The 18647-nt window shown below is 44.5% G+C and overlaps 1 protein-coding gene across 1 annotated transcript in view; it reads left to right on the top strand.

Annotated features, from left to right (window-relative positions):
• Positions 1–18647, top strand: part of chd6 (chromodomain helicase DNA binding protein 6) — an 82104-nt gene that overhangs the window by 54916 nt on the left and 8541 nt on the right. Inside the window, exons 26-44 of the mRNA XM_086150176.1 lie at positions 238–397; positions 2113–2202; positions 2732–2835; positions 2953–3082; positions 4343–4421; positions 5410–5467; positions 5610–6006; positions 6920–7128; positions 7675–7775; positions 8073–8843; positions 9597–9851; positions 10949–11252; positions 11906–13210; positions 13546–13697; positions 14335–14625; positions 15889–16512; positions 16805–17044; positions 17518–17658; positions 18200–18304. Of these exons, the coding sequence (XP_086006302.1) occupies positions 238–397; positions 2113–2202; positions 2732–2835; positions 2953–3082; positions 4343–4421; positions 5410–5467; positions 5610–6006; positions 6920–7128; positions 7675–7775; positions 8073–8843; positions 9597–9851; positions 10949–11252; positions 11906–13210; positions 13546–13697; positions 14335–14625; positions 15889–16512; positions 16805–17044; positions 17518–17658; positions 18200–18304 (5516 nt within the window). The remainder of the gene's footprint in view (positions 1–237; positions 398–2112; positions 2203–2731; positions 2836–2952; positions 3083–4342; positions 4422–5409; positions 5468–5609; positions 6007–6919; positions 7129–7674; positions 7776–8072; positions 8844–9596; positions 9852–10948; positions 11253–11905; positions 13211–13545; positions 13698–14334; positions 14626–15888; positions 16513–16804; positions 17045–17517; positions 17659–18199; positions 18305–18647) is intronic.

Here is an 18647-nt window from a genome sequence, read left to right as displayed (position 1 = left end):
CTGAAAAATAACAACAAATCATCCCAAAAAATCATAACCATCCCCACAAGATTTCCTAGAAAAGACCCAGTAGCTTAAACTTCAAAAATAATATTCACCACATTATAGAAATAACCTCAAAATCATTTTTTAACCCACATTGCTAAAATCGGCAAGAAATTAACCAAAAAGTGAGGTCAGTCAGTTCAGTATGGTAACCATTGAGAATGTAACTTTGCCCCTGGTTCTCCGCTTTAGGTTTATTGGCTCCAGTTCCACGAGGTCGGAAGGGGAAGAAACTGAAGAACCAGCTGAATGTTCCAGAACAGAAGAACGCTGACTGGCTGGTTCACTGCAACCCTGAGGTGGTCCTGCAGGATGAGAGCTATAAGAAGCACCTCAAACAGCACTGCAACAAGTCAGTCCACTAGCCCCGTTCCTAGAGGGGTTCACTTATCTATGTTACCTGCAGTTGCCAAACACAGGGATTACAAGTGTGATGTCGGTCATTGGTACCCTTGATGTGCACTAAGAAAGAAGAGGGTGATTGAGAGTCACAACCCAGGGGATGCAAGGCTATATCATTTTGTTTGTTCTAGAAACAAAGGGCCAAACCGGATCTTAGATTGAATCCCGTCAGCTTTTGCTTGTATTTACTCAAAACCGCAGGCTAAGCACACACTGACCTTCGTTTAGTAAAGGAACATCCATCCATCCATCCTCCCCCGCTAATCAGGATTCGGGTTGCGGGGGCAGAAGCCAGAGCAGTGAGGCCCGCCACATGGTCCAGAGCCCCGAGGCATTCCCAGGCCAGCCTGACTCATAATCTCTTCAGCGTGTCGCGGGTCTTCCCCGTGGTCTCCTCCCAGATGGACATGCAATCTCGCGGGAGGCGTCCAGGAGGCATCCAGACCAGATGCCCAAGCCACCCTATCTCTAAGGGAGAGTCAGGCCACCCTGTGGAGGAATCTCATTTCGGCCTCTTGTATCAACGATCTTGTCCTTTCGGTCACTACCCACAGCTCGTGACTATCGATGAGGGTAGGAATGTAGCGGAATTGACTGGTAAATTGAGAGCTTCGCCTTTTCGCTCAGCTTCCTCTTCAGCATGACAGACCAGTACATAGTCTGCATTGCTGCAGATGCCATACCAATCCGCCTGTCGACGTCCTGCTCCATCCTTCCCTCACTCATGAAGAAAACCCTGAGATACCCAAACCCCTCCACTTGGAGCAGGACCTCTTTCCCGACCTGGAGTGGGCATTCCACCTAGTTCCTGTTGGGCACCATGGTCTCGGGTTTGGAGGCGCTGATCCTCATCCCGGCCGCTTCACACTCTGCTCCGGACCGCCCCAGTGAGAGCTGGAGATCATGGCCTGATGAAGCCAACAGAACCACATCATCTGTAAAAAAACAGAGACTCAATCCTGCGGCCACCAAACCGGATCCCCATGATGCCCTGGCTGCGCCTCGAAATTCTATCAATAAAAGTTATAAACAGAATCCTTGACAAAGGGAAGCCCTGGCGGAGTCCAACTACCAGAGTAAAGGAACAGTTGATAAAAAAAAAAAAAACATTTATAGGGATTTAATATTGCGCCAAGGCACCAGTTAATATAAAAGAAGTGGAACAAAAGAACAAATGTGATTCAACTGTTCATTTTCAATCACCCAGGTCTACGGATTGTGGCCAACTTGTGTTTTTAGGGGCGCCTGCAGAATTCCCAGATGGCACACCAGCTGTTTCCGAACACATTTTTATATTTTGTATCTCAATAGCTGCTGGCTGGTCCAGGCGTTAGGAGGTAGCAGGGTGAGGCCATCAGAAATCAGGCTGAACCGGACAGACGCACGCGTCTGATGTCTGAACTGAAACAAGGACTGGCTGATTGGTGTGGTTGCCAAGGCAACGCAGCACAGCCCCTGCGGCTGCGTCTAGCGTCTGCCGTCTCTTCATGCTTCTAATTGTTCAGCCTGCATTTGTTGTTGTAGTGAGATGGAAACCTCCACAGAGACAGAGACCAAGTTTTATGACGTTCTAAAGAATAGAGTCAAAGTTCAAATGATTCCCCTCAATCCCCCCCCCCCCCCCCCCCCCTGTCTTCTATTCTCCCCATCCCCTGTTTTTCTCAGGGTGCTGCTGAGGGTGAGGATGCTGTACTACCTGAAGGTGGAGGTTCTGGGTGAAGCGGCTAATCAAGCCCTGGAGGGAATCCCGGCCAGGTGTGGAGCTTTTTAATCCAATTGCTTTCAATGAACTTGACTTGCTTCCCCCCCCCCCCCCCCCCCCCCCCCCCCAAATAAAAATAAACATAATTTATTTTCTTTATGATGATCAAGAAAAAAATAATTAGAAGCAAGAAGCGACATAAAAATGTGGCGAAAATTAACCCCTGTAATTAGCATCAGTGATTTAAAAAAAAAAAAGATAAAATTGGCAAGACTATAAGAATATACCAAAAGCAATTTCATAAAGTTGTCTCCTAATTTGTGATGAAACTGTTTTGAAGTAGCAAAATGAAAAAGGATTATACATATATCACCAAGTGCTTTCTTTAGAAGTTGGTGAGAAATTGGATGAGCCCCAGAAAGATAAAAGTGGTTACTGGTGGGACACTCCTACACACTCCAATTGTTTCTTGACAACTTCCAAGGACTTACTTTACCAAAAAAAAAAAAAAGAATACACCAGCACTCATATGCTCTCTGTGTGTGTGCGTTTGTGCGTGTGTGTGCGCGCCTGCGTCTACAGTAAACTGGAGGTGTCCCTACCCGAAATCGACTACATTGAGATTCCAGCTACATGGTGGGACGCTGATGCAGACAAGTCTCTGCTCATTGGCGTCCACAAACACGGTGAGGACACGGGACACACCGGACATCATGCTATAGTGTGCAAGTGATGATTGGTGACGGGACGCTCATGTGTGTGTGTGTTTGTATATGTTTCCATGTGTGTTTTCATCGTGACAGGATATGAGCGGTACAACGCCATACGCGCGGATGCAGACCTGTGCTTCTTGGAGAGAGTTGGTATGCCTGACGTCACAGCGCTGACCGCCGAGCAGGGAGGAGCAGAGGGGACTACTGACATCACCGACAGGTGGGGGGAAACATCACACACACACACACACACACACACACACACACACACACACACACACAGTTTCCCACACGAGCCTAGTGAAATCACTCTCTTCCTCCCCGTCGCTTCTCCCCTCTTGAGAGGATTGGGCGGGCAAAGGGGAGAGAGCCTGCTTGGTTTGAAGTGTGTTTTTCAGACGACGTCGAAGCTTTGATCACGCTCTCAGAGCAGATTGAGGCCGTCGCCAACTTTGTTGGTTCTTGAGCCTGGGGAGGCTTCCGGCAGGAAAATCCTTTCCCCTGTGTGAAAGGATCTTATATTTTTTAGGTTGCGTTGATAGATGTCTCATCAACTTCCTGTTCATCGGGATGTTGTTTCAAACTTTGACTCCTTACTTCAGTGTTTTAGTTTCAAACAGTAAGAATCATTAGAACCGCCTCTGTCTATTTTCTATTGAAAAAGGTCAATGATTTCTCTTTTCACAGCAGAAAGCCAATGTGTGCAGAAGATCTGACCAAATTGTCATAATGCAGACAATATATCCATTCATTAGCTGAAGTGAATAGGTTGCATAGAAACATCAGTTTTGATCTCTTGAACCTGAGGTGGGACGTCTTCTGGAAGATGAAGGTGGTCAAGTGAGGGTTCTTAGTGGATCTCAAGATCTGGAATGCCGAGACTCTTAACCACATTTCCGCATATATATTATATCTCCGTGGAGGTTCTCAGTCATCCAGGTCATGGTTAATTCTTGTCAAAATCTTCTTTTCGTTCTAACTCGACGTCATTCTTTTCCCTCAAGAATGTTTTACTGAGAGGCTACTCGGTAAAACATCTTATATGCGAGAGACGTCTTAAAAGTCTTTAATACTGTAGACTAGCTAAAAAGTTTTCATTTGAAATGTCAATAAAATGAAACAAATGAACTGATTAATCTTTTGTAATGGCCTGAAAACAAATGGCTAATTGCCAAAATTTAAAATAAAAAAAGCAATATTTACATTTAATTTCCTGCAAAATTTAAAAAAAAATATGTAAAGAATGATCTGAAAATAAGTTTAAAACACAGCTTGACAATGGATTTTCCAACAAAAATGTAACTTTTTTTTTTTGACAATAAAAAAAAAAAATTATAGGTTGAGGAACAGAACTGGAAAGCAAAACCAAAAACCACAAGGTTGTGCTTTCTAGGAGCTGATGTGATCGGCCCTAGGATGTTGACCTGTTGTGTTTTGTGTATGTGGGTGCGTGTGTGTCCGTGTTTTTCGCTTCTTCCAGTGTACTGAAACCGGAGGAGGCAAAAGAGGAGGGGGAAAGCAAAGCTGACGGGGCAGAAGATCGAGACGAGAACAGCAAGGTGAATACGTCGGGCAGACAGTGTTTCTTGTCCCCCTCCCACCCCCCACCCTGGGGAGTTTTTCTAGGAATTAATCAGTATAATTCAATATAATGAAATTGGTTAAATAACCACTCTCACTGCTGCCATCACCTCAAGGGAATGGGAAGCGACACTCTTGTGCAACCTGAAACAGAGCATTAAGGGGGCTTCAATGACACTTTAATTTAAAATTAATTTCACAACGTGATGCTGAGATTCCAGGTGTGAAATAAAAGCTTGTTTATACTACCGGCATGTTAACCATAGTGACTGAAGAATCTAGGTGTGGGATTTGAAAGGTGCAACACAGACTCTTAGATAATCAAAAAGAGATGACGATTACAAATCTAGTCAATTTACCTGAAAGTTGATAGGAAATCAACTCTAAATTGGCTTCATATATGAATTGAGGGTTTGTTTGTATAACCGGAAACTGACAAGAAAATAAACGAGCCTGTAAGTTTGGGTAAAAAATGTGGAGGTATATTAAACTTGTTGAAAACACACAGTTGAATTTAACAGAAAATTGATAATAAACAACCGGTTAATGTCATAGATATAACTTAAAATACCTGAGAAGTCGATTAAATAAATGATAAAAAAATAATATTGAAATTCCCAACACACATGCGAAACAAAGTAGAAGTGTCAAGTATATTAGTTAAAAAATTACATAAAAATTAAATACAAATCCTTTGAAAACGATGCAAAAAATAATGAAGTGAAACATGAAGGCAAAGGAAATCATTAAAATGAATGTAAATTACCAAAAACTGTGGAAAAAAAACTTAGAAATTCAAAAACAACCAGGTTTTCACATGCTCCTGCCAGGATTTGATATTATCTGCTTTTTGCACAAATTGGGTTATATAGTCCCATTGAGTACCTTTGTGTTAGGACCGTTTACTCTGCCATGTTATTGCTGGATGTATCCTTTTTTGTGTTCATGGCTGTCTCCAATTGACAGGGGGAGGAAACCTGCTCCAGCACCGACACCTCGGACAAACCCGACAGCACTGGGCCAGGTCAGACACACTCCCCAACACGTCAGTCACTTTCTGGTTTACCCATTATGTCCCTATTGTGATGGAAAGACTTTTATTTTAATGTGCATGAAGTGACGCTGTGTACTTATATCCTCAGGGTTAATACTTCCTGTCTCTCCAGATTCCCAGGTGCCTGTGGACCTGTGTTCCCAGGATGCGACGCTGGTCACCACGACAACAATGGGGACAGGAACAGGCGTGGCAGCTCTTCATGTCATCCAGTCCCGACCCCTCTGGCCCACCGGCCCCGCCATCACCGCCCGCCTGCGTCGCCTCATCACCGCCTACCAGCGCTTCACGCTGCGCCGTGAACCACTGATGCGACATGACTTTATGTTGCACGACGGCCTGGTTGGCATGGGCATGGGAGGGGCTGCTCCCACCACCACTGCAACCGCTGCCACCGCCGCAGCTCACCACACCGGAGGGCCGCTAGCCTGGCAGCTGGGGGAGGAGCTGAGACGCTGCTCAGTGGTTCCAACTGAGCCTGACCCATTGTTTCTGGAGTGGCAGAGACGGTAACCATGTTGGCTGTTAACTCTTTCCATAAGAGTGTTTCTACTTGGTGCAAAAGTCCTAATCAGAACAGCGTAAATATCCGAAGATGGCATTTTACCAATAAACAGGAGAGATAGGAATTTTGGAAATATTCCAGCCTCTTAAAAATAAACTGCGATTTATCTCCTGTCGAGCAGAATTTCCACTGCACATTTTTTATTTAAAAAAAAAAAAATCTTTATGAACACAGGTGAAAGTTTTTTTATTCTGGCAGATTTTGAAACAGATCATCAATAATTTTTTTTTCTCTGGTGATGCCTGGCAGCTTTTTTGTGAGATGTTAAGCGATTTCTAGAATATTCATACCAACTTTTACCAAACCAGCTTTTCATAGCAGCTAGGTACATGCACAAATTATAAGAGGTAGCATAATCAAAGGAAGCAGAGTGGCATCAGGATATGAAGTGTGTGTGTGTGTGTGTGTGTGTGTGTGTGTGTGTGTGTGTGTGTGTGTGTGTGTGTGTGTGTGTGTGTGTGTGTGTGTGTGTGTGTGTGTGTGTGTGTGTGTGTGTGTGTGTGTGTGTGTGTTTGTTTCATCTTCTTAAACAATTGGTGTAGTCATTTTTGGACTACATTTTTTTTTTGCTAAATCAACTCATTCAACATATGGCTCTTTTATTGTGTTACATACCTATATACAGTATATATACATACACAGTATATTTCCTTTGGTTATGCTACTTCTTGTAGTTTGTGCATGTACCTAGCTGCTATGAAAAGATAGTTTCCATTTGGCATTATAACATTTACATGTATTTATGTGTGAATGTATATAAGCTTCAGCTGCAGGTTTATTTTTCATTTCTCAGGTGTTGGGGACTCTAACAGTAATTCTTACTTTAAATCATATTGTCTTTGCCCCTTGGGTCCCAGGTGGACCCGCCGGGAGCAGTCGGATTTCTACCGCACTGTCTCGTCGTTCGGGGTGGTGTACGACCCGGAGAGGAAGGTCTTTGACTGGTCCCAGTTCAGAGCTCTGGCACGGCTAGAACGAAAGACGGACGAGAGCCTAGAGAGATACTTCAACTCCTTCGTCAACATGTGCCGGACGGCGTGCAAGCTGCCGCCCCGGAAGGAGGAAGGTAAGCCTGCCCATTTTTATTGAACACCCAAATGACACCTGCGACAGGAGACTGACCGTTTTATTTGGTTTTATGCAAATGTTTCCATAATTATAAGCTGAATGTTTTCAAGATGTCTTGATAGTTTTTGGGTTCTATCTTGCTATTTTTACTGTGATTCTTCCTGATTTTGGGGGCTTTGTTGAAGGATTTTTTTTTTTAAATAACTAGTCATTGCTTTCACTTGTTTATTTTCCAACATTAGATTTTCAAGCCACTGTTTTGCCTTTGTTAGGGGGGTGGCACAATTTCTTTGCTGAATTCTATTTACTTTTAAATAAGTTCTCCACTGAATGGTTGCTGTGGGTTTTTTGGTGTTTTTTTTTTTATTCTCCTGATTTTAAAGTAAACTCTTGCCAAGTCCATGGTTTTTGGATTGAACATTATAAAAGTTCCTCCCCCTTGATTATTGAAACCGGCAGCACATTCTTCCTATGACCATTTTCATGCTCATCCATCATCTCTTTCCTTTACTTTCATCACCTGGTGTCCCCATTACTCCCCCAGCAGGCCTGGTTGACCCCGCTGTCCTTGTCGAGCCGCTGACCGAAGAGCGAGCAGCTCGGACTTTGTACCGCATCGAGCTTCTGCGCAAAATCCGAGAGCAGGTACACCTTCTAGAATTTCATGGCCCGGTATCGGTATTGGATGAGTGTATTTTGAGAAAGTTAAATTATTAGGAGTCTGACTTATTCGATTAGAAAGTAGTGTCCTTCGCTGTCAAACTTTGAATCTGGAAGTGTCTCCACCTGTAGTAGAAGAGGAGACTGAATCACAAAAAGTGATGAGTAAAAAAGAAGGCAAAGGTGCAAGATGGTGTACTTAAACCTGCCCCACCCCACAGAGAGGTTAAGGGAACCAGGTGAGCGGTCGAAAGGTTTCTAATCTCTGCCCTCACCCACCAGGTCCTCCGTCACCCCTTACTGTCTGCCCGCCTCCAGCTATGTCGCCCCTCCCTCTACCTGCCCGTGTGGTGGGAGTCGGGAAAGCATGACCGTGACCTTCTGATCGGGGCTGCGCGCCACGGGCTGAGCCGCACCGACTTCTACATCCTCAACGATCCCCAGCTGAGCTTTCTAGAGGCTCACAGGAACTACGTCAGCGGACAGCCATCGCATCTCCCTCCTCCCCATCACTCCCAGCAAGCAGGCCTGGCCTCACACCCCACCATCTCCCCCTCATCATCCTCGCACTCACAGCTGCCCCACCCACACTGCTGCCTTTACGACTCTCTGCAGCCGCCAGACTATCCCACCCACCACCAGCAGCACCACACCGGGCCCTCGTCAACTCCCTCTCCTTCCTCTTCCTCCTCCTCTCACCTCCACCCGCCGCCACTCAATGCTCAGGACTCCTCCTCCCCCAGCTTGGGGATGGGCACAGGTGCACGGGGGGACTTCCTGGACTGCGCCCCCCTGGATGAGAGCCTGGAGCTGAGCTCACTGCAACACGACGTCATGACCGCGGATGCGCTTCACGGAGGAAAAGCCTCCAAAGACGCCCTCAACGGGTTCCCGTTCAACTCCGTGACAGGGGGTCAGAGCATGCTCAACTCCTACGGTGTTGGGGGAGCGGACCTTGACTCTAAATTGAGGAGCGACGTGCTGGTCGGGGAGCAGGGATCGTCGGAGGAAACAGGACTCTTACCGCCATCGGTGGAGCTGGATCAGTTACAGGTACAGATTCAAATCTTTAAAAGTCAAGAGGTTTAGTTATTTTTATATAATAAAAGCATGCTATAATAAAGATTTATTATTTACACAAAAAGCATGTCACAATATGGTAAAGCTGCAAATTAAATTGTGGTCAACCCGCACCTTGAACTTCAAAAATGGATCAGAACAAGTTGAGATGTGGCACTCTGAACACAAGGGGGAGCTGCACTAACCTGGTATTGATGTTTAGATTCAGGAGTCAAGGATATTTAACTAGATTACTCTAAAATCAATTGACCCTGACTTGAAAATATGAATCTCAGTGAAAAAAGCAATTGAACAAACATCATCATTATTTTATATACTTCAAATACATTACCGAAAAATGACAAGAATTCTACCCAAAAGCACTTCTTATTGTCTTGATTAAAGGAAAGTAATTGAAAATTCAGTTGCACAAAATTCCTCATTTTGAAAATGAATTGCTGAAGACTGATCATAAATTGTCTGAAAATTGTTATTTTGAATTACCTCTAAAAAAATCTAGGAAAATGAAAAATCTATCCACAAGTAAATAAAAATGACTAAAAGTGATTAAAAAAAACAGCAACAAAAAATCTGGAATTCTAAGATGTTAGCATTAAATGTACGCAAAGCATTACAAATCAGCATTTTTTTCTGAAGAAAAAAAAATCAACCACATTATTTAAATAGGGGTTTAAAGTCTCTCAGCCTTCTCCTTCTATCTCGTGCCCGTGTCTCTGCGACTGCCAGGCCCCCTGGGACAGTGCAGACCAGTCCAGTCCGGCCCACCACATGTTCAATGAGTCAGATCCCATCCTGGGTCCGCCGGCCCTGGAGACCAGCTTCCTCGAGGAGGAGGACGAGGACACCCAGAGGGGAGACAGAGGGGACGAGGAAGGGGGGACTCTGGAGGAGTGTCTGGGTCTCCCGCCCTCGTCTTCCCCCTCACACCCATCAGCCGGAGACCACGTGGAGCCGCTGTCCTCCAGCTACATGCTTTTCAAGGTTTACCTTTTTCCCCCCTTCAAACAGTTTGCATATGTATTTGTGGCAGCTGTTATAGCAAAATTCATACAATATTAATTGTTAAGGTCAAAGTCCGGGAAAAAGGAGAAACAGCGAAAATGCATATAAATCACCGACACAAATAAGATAAGATAAGATAAGAACAACTTTATTAATCCCGAAGGAAATTGTTGTGCCAGAGTTACAGAAAATATAACAGTCATAAATAATAAAAAGAAAAAGGCAGAATTAGAAATAAAGGTAAACTATAAACTATAAAGTATCTCAGTGAAACTATAAAGTGTCTCAGTAAACAAGTGATAAAACTATAAGTGTCTTAGTAACAAGTGAGGTAAGGAGTGCACAATAGTATGATAAAAGGAAAAATTGCATTGTAGCTGTTATGAAATGAAATATTGCACAAATCAGTGCACAACACAGTCTCTATGTAAAACTAAACTTGAAGGCCGAACCATGTAACCGTATTTATATCATGAAAGGACAGGGAAATAACTTGGACAGTTTGTTCTATCATTACCTTCTGCTTGACCTACCAGAGAGGAAGGAGCAAGGAGGAAAAGAACTCACCTTGTGGGCTATCAGGCTCATTATTGCCACCTTCTGGTGAATTTCAACATGTCCCAATGCAAATTTAAATAATATATTTTCAAGCCAAAAATCATGATACATCATGAGTCAGTCAGCTGTGATAGACTTATTCATAAGAATAACAGGAAATGAAGTATATTGTGATATGGCTTGATTCCTATACTTGCAATTTTTATTTTGACATGTAGTTATTCCATTATAAGTATTTGTTTCTACAGGAAAATGAAATAAACTACGATGAAATGTGTAACCTTATAAAATATTTTCAGACAATTAGGCTGTTTTACAATAATCTTTTCAATAACAGTTGAAACCTCCCGTGACGAGTTCAAACCGGAATATCAGGAAATCACATTCAGACAGGATCGCTGCGGGTCCTGCAAATACCTTGAATGGTTTTGAAATATCTTGGATTTATTGTTTCCATCAGTTTTGTAGAAACGCTTTTCCACGTCAAACCTGGCTGAATGCTGTGTTCCTAACTGCAGGACATCGGTGTGAGCGAGGAGCCCAGCGCGGATCAGACCGATCTGTCAGCCAGCCCCCCTCCCCCGTACGTCCCCCCGCCGCCCCTGTCTCTCTCCGTCATCACTGGCCATGAGCCACAGAGCAGCCTGACCAACTCTGTGGATGAGGGCGAGGATCCGGAGAGAGGCGTTGCCTTTGAGTTTGAGGAGAAGGAAGACGAGGACGAGGAGGATGAGGAGGAGGAAGACCTGGTGACCATCGAGCAGAAGATGAAGGAGTGCAGGGATCAAATTCTACAGGGCGACGAATGTGACGCAGATCAAGGTGTGTGGAAAAGTGGGAGTGTTCTGTCAGAATGTGTTTTTTTAATGGCGGTTCAGGACAGATATGTGAAAGTGTGTTCAATGTTGATAAATTGAACCATATCTATATCAAATTCAGTTTTAATGCTTTTTGAATTATTTTATGTGAATGGTTAGTTTCTATCTGTCGCATATATGTTGTGTGTGAGCAATTGTGTTTTCATTTTTTGTATTATTACATTGAAAACATTTTTTTTGAGAAGCTATGCCACTGCACTGATTGACTACCAAAACCAACACATCTAGAATTTAGTTTGCTCTCAACTTATAATGAATGATCATTAGCAAAATGATCATTCATTATAAGATTCATTCACCAAATCTGTAATAAGCAACATTAATGATTTGGTGGGAATCACAAAAGCCTCTCTTTTCAGAAGTAAAGGGTGGTTGATAATTGGTTTGTGGAAAGAAAATCATTCAAATAATTTGTTTCCTTATTATTCAAAAAACAGTGCTTGTAGTTCTTGTTATTTTATTTTTAAAGAGCGTGATATTTGCTCTTTCCCTCTGCCGCTGTTCCCAATCATTGTCGCTTTAGCCTTTAGTGTATAAGTTAGATTTTAAGCTGTAATGTTATAATGCTTAATAGCTGCTTTACACCTTCTGGTGCAGATCAAAGTCTGGGAGTCCTGAGTCCACAAATTGACATCAACGCTACAGAACCAGAACCTGGTTTGGCCGACCAGGACGAGAGGATGGACGTCCCCAACCAACTGCCTGGAGACCTCGAGGAGAACTTCGATCACCCTGAACAGAAGGAGGAGCTGCCGCCTGACATGCTCCCTTACCTTGCCAAGCTGGAGACAGGCGGTAGCCTCATGTGTCCTGAGCCGATAGAAGAGCCTGGCGAGGAAGTCGACGGGCTGATCCTGTACCAGACCGTGGAGGAGGAGTCGGTGGAGAACTCTCTGGACACTGAGGCCCTGATGGGGAGCGCCGCTGGGGAGTTCCTGCAGGCCAGGAGGATTTCAGAAAACAACGATGTCCCGATGGAAGGCGCCAATCTTGCAGATGAAGTGGACGAGATTTCCGAAGGACAGGAGGATTCTCTCATGAACGTCCCAGTGGTCAAACTCGGTGCCGATGCAGCAGAAGATGCCAAATCAAGCAAGATGGAGTTGGATAACATTTGTGGCCCTTCAACGTCCATCTTGTCCTCTATAGTAGCTTCAAGGTCAGATGAATCCTCAGCGGTGGAGGCTGGAATCAAACACGAAAACTATGATTGTAGCGTTGAGGATCTGAACTCGCCAGATGGCATCCAGGACCGTAAGCCCAGTGCGTTGACATTTTCTCTCCATCAGGAAAATAAAGACAACGTATTTAATCAGAGCTCTGCAAAGAGCCTCAAAACAAAACCCTCGCTCGACAGGTGTGGCGATGAGAAGTCGCAGCTTGAGCTGCCAATCAAAGTTGAGGAGACCAAGATGGAGGCCGGTGAGGATGTTTACCCAGATAGCTCTGTAGTCAAGCACGCCAATTTCCTTGCCTTTTCTGTCAAAACAAAAGACTTGGCGACCAAACCTGAGGAGTTGGAATATCCCGTCAAGCCCGAAACACCTGAGGCCAAATCACAAGACGCTTGCTTCCCTGTAAAGCTGGAGAACTTGGATGCGAAACCCGACGTCCTCCTGTTCACTGACGGGGGGGAATTCAAACCCGGAGCCAACCTGAAGACCGAGACAAAGTCGGAAGGGGCAGGGTTACCAGCTTTCCCCGACAGCTCCGAGATCAAACCCGAGGCAAAGCAAGAGGCGGCTGCCTCACCTACGATCAAGTCGGAAATGAAGCAGGAGCTTTTAGAGGCCGACAGCACTGTCCTGACCCCTAAACTGGAGCAGGTGGACGGGCTGGTCGACACGTCCGAGGTTCGGGGCATGAAGGGACAGGTGAAGGAGGAGAGGCCGAGCACCCCAGGTAAGAAAGAAAGACCACAAACTAAGATCTGCAATTAGGAGTCTCGGAGCAGCATTTCATTTTAAGCATTTGTGTTGATCTTTTAAGAACTTATTGACCTCGGGTATACTCTCCATATGAAACTGGACAGACAGCCAAAAGGATGGATTTCATTGGATGGGAACAGGATGTAAGAGGAGGGTGGGCTGGAAAAAAAACTACAGCACGGAAAAGTCTAAAGAACTTTAACAATTCGGCAATCTTCTTGCTATACCAGCTTTCCCAGCACTTGTCAACCAGAAGCCCCTTTCCCCCCTTGAATCTAGCTTCAGTCTGCCATGTTTGTTTATTTCCAGTCTCTGCTGTGGAGGGTTACGCCGGGAGTCCCCGGTTTGCGACTCCGTTCTCAGTGTGTGAAATGCCAGACGGCCTCCATGACAGCCGGGAGCCGACCATTGCTCAGCTGCTGCAAGAGAAAGCACTTTACTCCTACTCAGAGTGGCCTAAGGTATCAGTATGTTTGACGCTTTTTTATTTTTATTTTTTTTTTACATTCTCTTTATGATATGGGATTGTTTTTCCATTTGTCATGGAGTTTTTTTCTAATGATTTCGGAGAATTTCTTGAATATGTTCTTTCAATTAATATTGGTTTGGGGTATTTTTGTGTGCGTTTTTGCAGTTTCTATTTCAGATTGTTGTGGCACATTTCTGATATTACATTACATTACATTGCATTTGGCAGACGCTTTTATCCAAAGCGACTTACAATAGAGGACATAGGGACTGCAAATACACTTGCAAATACACGATGCACAGGAAATATACAGAACAGTAAGCTTGGGTTAGTGAGTTTTTTTTTGTTGTTTTTTTTTGACAAAGACATACACAAACGTACACACACACACACACACACACACACTGCATAGCCTAACTTGCTGCCCAACCTGATCTGGGGCATCAGCGCAGTACAAAGTCCTGAAAGAGAACAGTTTTTACCTGATATTTATGTTTTTTCTTGTGCTCTTGTCCAAAACACAATCACCGATACAACTGTCAGCTCTAGTTCTTCTGCCACTTGCCTTAATACAAGTAAATACGTTGAACCATGGCATCCTTACTACAGCTCTCTTTCCTCCTATGCAGGACCGGGTCATCATTAACCGCCTGGATAGCATCTGCCACGCCATTCTGAAGGGAAAGTGGCCTTCATCCAATGAGCAGTACGACTCCATAGCCGCCAACTCCTGCCTAGCCAACAGCTTAGCCCAGCAACAGCAGCAGCAGCACCATCATCATCATCACCACCACCATCACCACCGAGCCAGCTTCCTGCCCACAACGACTGCTGGCTCGGTGTCCAGCCAGGCCCGGGCTCAGCAGGGCAACCCCGGTCTGGGCTTCACCATCCCGCCTCCTCTCACCAGATTGCCGAAGGTGAGAACCCCCCCGCGACGTACAGCCGTGAAGACCACCTGTGTTGTACATATCAGTGTATTTATCATTTGTCTACATTTATCTCCGCTGTCTCATGCCATGGCTCATACAGCTGCCAAGCGTGCACAACATCCAGGATTGAATCCGCTAGTTTTCTCTGGCTTCTAGACTTCAGAATACCATGCGTCTTATTATTATTATGTCAAAATTACTTACTCTGCAGCTCTTAGTTTTGAATAATAGTTCTGAATTTATTTTCGGCGTCTTGAAAAATATTCAGATTATATCATGCATTTGAAGGCTCATCGACGAATAGTTCAAATTGTGAGAGGTATTAAATGAATTTTGTTTTCATATTGTGAATTATAAGACATATTTGAGACCATATTGAATATTGATATTTCCTTCCCAATTTAAAAGAAATGGAAATGGTTGGAAATGGCTGGTTAATAGCAAAGACAAGATCAGGGTCATAATATAGAAATTGCTATTAACATATATTTACTGTTTTTGAAAAAGTTTATAGAATAATGGAACCACGGATTGTAAGCCACAATTGATAAAAAATAAAAAAAATTAAAAGAAAAAGTTCTTTTTACTATTTTTTTCTCCAAATTCCACAGCTCCGGTCAAGGCTACACCGATTTTTAAATGTACTCTGATACCGGCATGTTAGTGCGTTTGTGTAATGAAGTTTGCTTTCAATATTTCAAACACAGTGTAAGTTGCACTTTCTTTGACACTTTTTTTAACCGATATTGTGTCTTTCAAATGACGTGCAGACGGAGGAGCTCAGAGTTTGACTGTTTCTCCTCCAGGAAATGTTGTTATATAACTTCCAATCAGTTTATAGAGCTATAATTCAAATATTTTCCTTTGGGCCAGGATCAATCAACCCGCTTTTTAAACATTTACTGACGTTGATGTTCATGTGAGCTTTCTGCTTCAACTTAATTCCTGGTGCGATAATATTCGTACCGTGTACCAGCTGAAGCTTTCCACACCTCAGACCAAATATCACGCGGCTACAACACATTTATTATCTCCTCATTAATGCCGTCGTAGGAACATATTTGTCAGAGTTTCAGGGGTCTGCAGCAGCTTCTAAAGCCAACATTATTGTCAGCATTTAAGTGTGAGTGAATAAATTGGACTGGAGTTTTTCTCTGGGTCACTGTGTCTCAGTCCATATGTGTGTTTAACCAAACCGTCATCTCTCTCCCATTCCTGTCCACCCCTCACCCACCCTGTCCACCCTGACAGTACATGCCGCGGGGCGGCGCTTGTGGGCGCGGAGCTTGGCGCCTCACCTCCTTACCTCTCTTACAGGAGAGGCTCGTGGCGCCTCCTTTCCTCCCCGAGCTCAAAAGAGCGGGAGGTCGAAGGTCATTCGACTATGAGGCTGCAGCAGCAGCTGCTAAAGTCTTAGCTGGGAAATCGGCGTCAACCTGCAACATTTCTGCCGCCGGAAGCTCCAACAGTGGTGAGAAGGTGCCTGTGGTGGCACCACCCTCGCACCGCGCTGGTGCCATGTTGATTAATGGCTGGCAGGAAGCGGCCATTGATTTAACCAAGTCGCCTTCAGAAATGAGCACGCCCACCAGCAGCAGTGGGACAGGCGAAGCCGCTGCGGTAATCAGTAGCTCACACAAGCTGCCGCCCCTGCCGCCGCCGCCGCCCATCACCGCCCCAATATCGGCTTCTGTGGGGATCGACATGGCCGGGATCCTGCAGGCTGGCCTCATCCACCCTGTGACCGGACAGATAGTCAATGGGAGCCTGAGGGGAGACGATACCCTGAGACGGCGGAGGGGCAGGAGGAGACATGTGGAGGCGCTGTACTCTGAGTTTACAAAGAACCGAGGACTGCACCTCCCGGAGACACAGGTGGGTGCAGCAAGAATGGAGGGGATCACCACATCTCAGGAAGGGGATGTTTCAGGACTTATGCGACAGGCAGCAAAGAGAAAGAGAAGTAAACGAGAGTAATGGCGTAGCGTTCGGAAAGTGGGGGAGCTAACTGGTGAAGGGTGATGATTTTCAGAATAAGAGCAGTTAATGTTTTTTGCACATGGAAAACTCTCTCCTTTGGGATTGTGGGTCACAGAGCAAATATCTGATTTCACATTTCTTATCCTCTAAAGCTTCAGCCTCGTTGTTTTTGTGTCTCCACCTCCAGGGTCGCGCCGAGGTCATCAGCCACTCCTCAGTCTCTTCTTCAACCTCCTCGCCGTCCCCCTCCCCATCGGAGCGACCTGCCGGCCCTCCAACGCCGTCCTCATCTTCCACGCCCACCCCCACCCAGACGCCACCCCAGCAAGAGGTAGTGGCCATCGATCGAGAGGCCGCCAGTAAAGGTCTGATTGAATGGCTGAGGCAGAACCCAGGTTATAGCATGGACCTGCAAACCTTTGCTCACGTAAGACAAAGTCCTGGAACTTCTTCCCATAACCTTGAGTTTGTCCTCTACACTTTGACTCGCCTTGCAAAGAGCAGTAACGGCTGTTGGGGGGGGGGAAGACAAAAGAACGAGCGTTAGAAATGTGCAGTGAGACGAAAAATATAACCGCAGCAGAAAAAAACATAGAAAAAAGGCATTAGACAAAAGACATTAAAAATAAGCTGACGAGAATTCCATCAAAACAAATTGTGAAGAAATTGAAAATAGGTTTTCACATTACTAGAATACTTGTTGAGCTACAATGAGAAATCTCTACATTTAGAGAGAAATAACCTCAATGCTGAAAAACATGTTTGTTAATGTCGGGTTCATCGGAACTCTCAGCCAACCTCAAGAACACCCCAAGATCGTCAAACTTAAATCCTTGTTTAACTTTGACTGAATGATTCTAATTCAGAGGCTAATGCATTATGTCGTCCCCCCGCCCCCAGTCTGGAGCAGGTCTTTTGCATGGTTTTGTGGAGCGTCCGAAACAAAGGAGGCATCGCTGCAAAGACCCCACCAAACTGGACATCAACTCACTGACGGGGGAAGAGAGAGTTCCAGTCGTCCACAGAGGCACCGGACGCAGGGTAAGAGATTAAGTATAGTAATTTTTCTGATCCTCCTCCTACATTCACTTTAAGTGTTCTTTTCTTGTTCCGATGTGACCACAGCAGGAAATGATATTTAGCAAGAATCAGCATCACAGTGTTGTAAATTCAACATAATTCAAATCCCTTTTATTATAATTCAAAACCCTGTTCATATGATGATTTTCACAGCAACACTTCACAGAGGCCAATGTAAAATCATTACGCCTTGCCGCAAAGAGGATCCTGCTGCTTCTGAAATTATTGCTATGATTGAACGAGTTGCAACGTGAACTGATGATAAAAGATTGTTACAATCAAAGAGCAAAATATTAGTAGGAGTTGATCAAGTAACCAGAACAATAGAGGCTTAGCATGTGTATTTATGACTTTTGACTGAAGGCAACAATTCCCACAAGTGAGAATTTTTTGTGCTCAGCTACAATTCACACAAAATTCAGAATATTCCTTTAAACAGTCGAGATCTTGACAAACATATGTTTCCCCAGAGTTTTTTTAACAATATCTCACTATGTTGCAGCTCGGGGGGGCCATGGCACCGGCCATTAAGGAGCTGTCCAGGTGGCTTGATGCCAATTCCGAGTACTTTGTGGCTCCGGACTGGGCCGATGTGGTCAAACACTCTGTGAGTAACTGTAACTGTGTCGCAGCTGAGGTTCTTTTTTTTTCTTTAGTCAAATGTGTCCCCTTTTCTTGATTTTTTTTCTTTTTTTGTGCTTATTTGATCTACATTTCTGTGCATTTCATGAACAATCAGCTCCCCTATCTTTCACAGGCAAATAACGTAGCTCTTTTAAAAGCACCAGAAATCCAGGGGTAAAGTGGTAAGGAATACCCAGTAGCCAGTGATGCAACGAAGTTCATTATTTTTTATATTTTCATAAAATAAGATTCCAACTTCAAAGTTCCAAAGAGTATTAAAAAAGGAAAAATTCTCTACATTAGTATTTCAATGTAACGCTTTTTCT

Source organism: Fistularia commersonii, chromosome 7 (assembly GCF_037954325.1).
Source record: "Fistularia commersonii isolate RoL2024-O1a breed Wild chromosome 7, RoL_Fcom_v1.0, whole genome shotgun sequence".
In the NCBI taxonomy this organism is placed as follows: domain Eukaryota; kingdom Metazoa; phylum Chordata; class Actinopteri; order Syngnathiformes; family Fistulariidae; genus Fistularia; species Fistularia commersonii.
The sequence above is the reverse complement of the archived record's forward strand: the minus strand, read 5'-3'. Positions and strand labels throughout refer to the sequence as shown.